The sequence below is a fragment of the Gossypium arboreum genome, chromosome 7, assembly GCF_025698485.1.
Source record: "Gossypium arboreum isolate Shixiya-1 chromosome 7, ASM2569848v2, whole genome shotgun sequence".
NCBI lineage: Eukaryota > Viridiplantae > Streptophyta > Magnoliopsida > Malvales > Malvaceae > Gossypium > Gossypium arboreum.
This window is the reverse complement of record NC_069076.1, coordinates 96505245-96510757: the sequence shown is the minus strand read 5'-3', so window position 1 is coordinate 96510757 and position 5513 is coordinate 96505245. Positions and strand designations below refer to the sequence as shown.

Below are 5513 nucleotides of genomic sequence, written 5' to 3'. Positions count from 1 at the left end.
GGCCAAAAGTGGTGTGAAGTACGCAGGTAGATGGTCATGAATGACCAGCCAGATTTCATGACCAACCAGATGGTCGTCACTAAAGGTACAAGGCAAATGACTATCCGTGAGTGCTCACTAAGTCATTCATCGTGCTACCACATGTCCAAGCTAAGGTATGGATATTTTAATTTTGGTTCGATATTTTGATTCAAGTAATAATAAAATGAATTTAGTTTATTTTTTTATTAGTAAGTTAAAATTAGTGTCTGTAAAATGAAATTAAATACATTAAATCAAGTCCAACTAAGTTTATTGTGCAAAGTAAGACTCAACTATACTAAAAGAATTTAAAATTAAATATTAAAACCATGATTCAACCTAATTTAACTATTGAATAAATAATCTAACTTTAAACAAATTCATATACAAATCAAATTAAATTTGAAAAATAAAGAGGATACTTGTCCTTTTATATTGTCTACGGCTCTTCGCATGTTACACACTATGTGAATCATCGCTTAAGCTTCCACCCTCTTCTCCTCCTCAACAAATCTAGTAATTAAGATATAAAATATAAGAAATTAATTATCAAACACATAAAAACCTAGCTTATTAGTTGTCAAATTTGTAGAAATATATAGCATTAGTAATTTAGTAGAATAGGACGGCTATTTTGCATGTAGTATTAGGTGCAGTTGTTGGATGACATTAGTTGGTTAGATATTTAAATTTTTTCAATGAATAATTATAAAGAAAATTACGTTTTTAGTTATCATATTTCTTTAAATTTTAACATGGCATTTTATTTGAAATATTGTTAATGAAAATTTTAATTTTACAAATAAAATTTAAAAATTAAATTATGACTTATTAGTCTAATAATTATTTATTCCAAAAATAATTCAAATTTGAATCATCACCTTACAAGTAAGATTTAAAAAGTGAAACATAACACATCATTTTAAAGTAAAATATATTAAAAAATATAAAAGAGTTTTAGAGAAAAACAAATGTTTTTAAGATAAAATATATGTATGGTAGAACTCAATTTAAATATAAGTGTTTAAAGCATTAATTTTATCAATTTTACCAAAATCTCGGTTACGTTTAACATAAATTTTCTATAAATATATTTATTATACAATTTTTTCACTCACATTATTAATTTGCTATTATCTAATAGAGACAACTAGTTTGGTAACCATGCGATTCATGGGCTAGTTTCAAATATTTACATGTAATAATTACTTTTTAAAAATATTATAATTATTTTAATAATTTAAAGTAATGTTTGATAATTATTTTAAGGTAAAAGACACTTTTACCTCTTATGGTTAATTTTAAGAATATGCCCACTTACCTCGCTCATATTTAAAAATTAAAAGTTTATAAATCTCCTCGGAAACAAATTTTAAATAGGAAAACATTTCTATTTTTATTCCAAATTTTCAATTTTAATTACAAAATAATGAGAATTTTATTATATATTGAAGTGTTATGAAATTAAATTATATTTTACTTTAATTTTAAATTTATATTTAATTCAGTTATATATTAACTTTGAGATTATTCATTAAAATTTTTATGTGAAATTAATTAGTTACCATTATTTACAAGAATCTAATAAAATTTATTAAAATATTAAAAAGCTCAAAGTTAATATATATAATTAAATTAAATTTTAAATAGTTAACATTTATTTAGATAAAATTAAAAAGAAACAAAAAGAAAATAAAAGAAATATAATTTAATTATCATTCATAACAATTTAAAAAAATAAATTTACATGACGCCTTAGCTTAGTGGTAAAATTATGGTCTTGAGAAATTTAAGATATAAGATTTAAGTTCTGATAAATCATGTGTGAGTTCTCAATTTATATTTATTTTGGCTTACGCCCCACCATATTTGTTCTTGTATGGATTTATATTGGTCTAAGTTTAGATATATTCTGATTATTTGTTTAGTCTTGTTTTATAGTGATTATTTCTAGTTATAGTTATTTGGATGTATTATTTGTAATTTCAATGTGACTATATTTATAACTTCAAAAAGAAAAAAACTTACATATACTAAATGAAAAATACATTATATTTATCATATGATTATATTAGAATATGCTAAAATTTTAAATTAATTTAGTAGTGATAAAAATATTTTAATTGATTATATTTTGTTATTTTTAATTCAAAATTATTGAATGAATATTGAAGATAACAAAAATAAATAGGTTTTTGGTTTTTTTTTTTTTTTGTCTTCTTGTTTCTGCTTATGTTCATTATTTGTTTTATGTATCTTATCGTTATGTTGCAACACTAGCTACAATAAACTATCTTAACAACTTAACAATATGTTTTATGTTTGTTAGAGTCTAATTGCAACTTACGTGATAACAACTCGACAACCTTAACACTTTCATATTTCATTCATAGTTAATAATATATATAAATATATATAATTCTTACCAATATGAATTTAAAATAGTAAGAAGTTGAAATTTTGACCACCAAAGTTAAAATATGACAAGTTTATTTTGGACAAAAGACAAGTAATTAAGAAAAATCATTAAGAATTAAAATAAAGTTTTAGTTAAAGTGGTAAAAGAAAGATTTTATAGATGTTGGTAGTATGGATCCAAATTTTAACATTTATAACTTTTTATTGTTTTAAATAATATTAAAAAGATAAAAGCAGGCTCGTAATAATATAATTTAATGAAAAATTATTTTAATAATTTCATTAATTGAATTAATGTCGAGTTGACTTGTGACATTAATTTAATCACACATTTAAATCATAATATAAATAAAAAAATTAGGAAGGTTATATTAAAAAAAATTAAGGATGAAAATGACAAATCCAATTTATTAAAAAAATTGTTTTTTTCTTCTAATTTTAACATATCTTTTAGTTCTCAATCTTTAGTTTTTTACCCATTTTCTGGTATTGGAGGAACCCTTATCTACATAACAAGGAAAAAGTAAAATATCTCCTATTTAATTTGTTTAGATGATGCCACTTGCTTTAAATTGTAGTAAAATAATTAACCAAATAATTACCCCAATTTAATCTTCAAAATTATAACGTTTAAATAAATGTTCTAATTGAATATTTTTTTTACTATTCTTAAGTTTACATTTATCGAGTGTAGATTCGTTTGAATAAGTGAAGTATTAAATTAAATTTAATATTAAAATAATTATTTTAATATTAAATTAAGAAAATAATTAAAAATATATTTGGTATTATTCTAAATTCGCTTGTGGAGTATAGTAGACTGAAAATTACCCTCAATTTATTTGAGTAATTTTGCTTATAATCTTTCTGCTTTTTTACTAATTTAGTTTTTCGTATCACTTTGTTAAACCCCGAACCTCTTGAATAAAATGATGATTTAGTTTTTCATCAGCCATCCTATCTCTATATTTGGTTCAACAATTGAACCATTATACCCATCCGTTTTTGATTTAATAGGTTGAACCAACAAGTATTTGAAAGGTGGGCATTAGAATAACGACTTGAAAAACGGTAAAAAGTATTATGGAGATTTCTATATAGAGAGTTAGATTACAGTTTAACTTTTTTATTTAAAAATGGGTAAATTAATTCCCATACGTTAGATCAAAGAATAAACTAGTCATTATATAAAAAATTTCATCTATTGTTATTAATAAAAATTGATCTCTATACGTTAGCATGAAGTATAAGTGACATGTCACATTTTTCTATTTGGTTATTTTGTCAGTTACTCCAATTTTTAACAGTCTAAATAGATAAAACTTTTAACAGAAAAGATCAATTTAATCTTTAATCTAACATTCAAAAATTAATTTACTTATTTTTTAATAGGGTAGGCAAAATACAATCAACTCTTACTACATTATATCTATATGATACTTTTTACACTTGAAAAACTGCTAATTGTAGTAATCCATCGAAGTATGCCTACTTTTTTTTTTTTATTACCATAATATATATAATGTCTGCTAATTGCATTAATCGTGTGAATAAAATGTTCATTATATTGCTCTAGATTTAATTCAGTGAGTCCAAAACATGGAATTTACACTGATATTATCACAGAAAATGTTACTAGTATAAAACCAGATAGTTTGAATACCAAATATAGCTTGATGCAAGATTTTGTTACTTGAAATGCCAAATTTTCAGCTTGATTTCTGCAAATTTGAAACAAGATTTGAAGCAGCAAAAGCTGCTGATCCACCAGCAACACATACAAGTGCCACCACAACCTGCAACACAATTTCCCCCAAGTTATCTTCAGGAACAAGGTAAACACATGATGGACCCAATAGCAGTAATCCCAAGCTTAGTGTCAATAGTGCTCCTGGAGTTCCAGGGTCTGTCGCCGCCGACAACACCCCAAACTCTTCGGCCTTGGATAGGACCCCGAGTTTCTCTATGGACGATAACGATAACCCGAACTTCTCTGCCGCGGATAGTAGCCCTGCTTTCTCCGCTTTGGTTAGCAGTTTCAGTTTTTCTACATTTGTCAGTAGCTTCACTGGTTGTGTCACCACTGTGCTGTTCCTTGGCCCTGGCTCGCCGAGTGGAAAAACGGTCGAGTTCGAGCCCTGCATCATTTTCATGGCATGCCATCAAGTTAGAAGCTTTTTTTCTTTTCCTTTTTATAGTTTTTGTTGATCATATACATATCAAATTCTGATGAATTTTCATGCATTAGTCCTTGTAAGAAGTTCTATTTCTAACATTTAAGTCTTTACCAACAAGCAATCAATAAACAAGTATGGTCATGTTGGTATTGGTGTTCATACAAGTATCAAAATTTGATGAATTTCCAGGTTTATTTCAATATCAAACCTTGTCATTTAACCAAACAAACAGAGCAAAAACATCAACATATTATAACTCAAACAGCCATTGATACAAGAAGAGAAAATCCAGATGAAATTGAATTGAGAAAGAAACTGACCTTTCTAGAACCAACAGTTTTGGCAACTGAAGGCAATGGTTTCTGAGTAGCCATGGATTGAATGAGAAAAGGTGAGAAAGTTGCAGCATTTTGTGATGGTTTAAATGATTTTCTGGTTGTAATCCTAGAGGAAAAAAGAAATGGACTTCCTTTGCTGCTATAAACAGCAGTGGCTTCCATGTCTGGTTTTTGTTTTTTTTTTTCAAATTTTCTTACAGCTATGGATGATGTTGGGATTTTTGCTTTGAAAGAACCTAGCCTGAAATGAATGGATATGCTGTGAGGATCGTGGATTGATTTTCAGTGGTTGAGTATCTACGTGGCATACAATGATTGGCTTTACATGTACGGATTTTGGGATATACGGTAAAAGTGAAGGGAGCTACTTTGCAGGCTTTGTTCTGGGCTTTCTGTTTGATGGAAATCTAGTCGAGGGTAGTGTCTTCCTATGTGGGTTAAGAAATTTCTCATTTTTTTTTCTAATTATTATCTAAAATTTGAACTTTAGAAGGTTTGAGGAAAGCAAGGCGAAAAGGGAAAATTTTGGGGACAAATTGGAATTTTAAATTTTACGAGG

General features: G+C 26.4%; 1 protein-coding gene across 1 annotated transcript; it reads right to left on the bottom strand.

The window, feature by feature from the left end:
• Window positions 1-3986: 3986 nt before the first annotated feature.
• Window positions 3987-5219, bottom strand: LOC108481528 (uncharacterized). Its single transcript, XM_017784651.2, has 2 exons — window positions 4937-5219; window positions 3987-4577 (listed from the first exon to the last, which is right to left on the bottom strand). Exons 1-2 carry the CDS (start codon window positions 5114-5116, stop codon window positions 4149-4151), a joined length of 609 nt encoding a protein of 202 aa, XP_017640140.1. The 5' UTR covers window positions 5117-5219; the 3' UTR covers window positions 3987-4148.
• Between the last annotated feature and the right edge of the window lie 294 nt (window positions 5220-5513).

Bases quoted from the DNA above. Each gene is read 5' to 3' on its own strand.
- LOC108481528 (XM_017784651.2), bottom strand. From the start codon at position 5,116: ATGGAAGCCACTGCTGTTTATAGCAGCAAAGGAAGTCCATTTCTTTTT. The intron at 4,578-4,936 runs GTCAGTTTCTTT...AAAATGATGCAG, and splicing joins AAACTGTTGGTTCTAGAAAG to GGCTCGAACTCGACCGTTTT.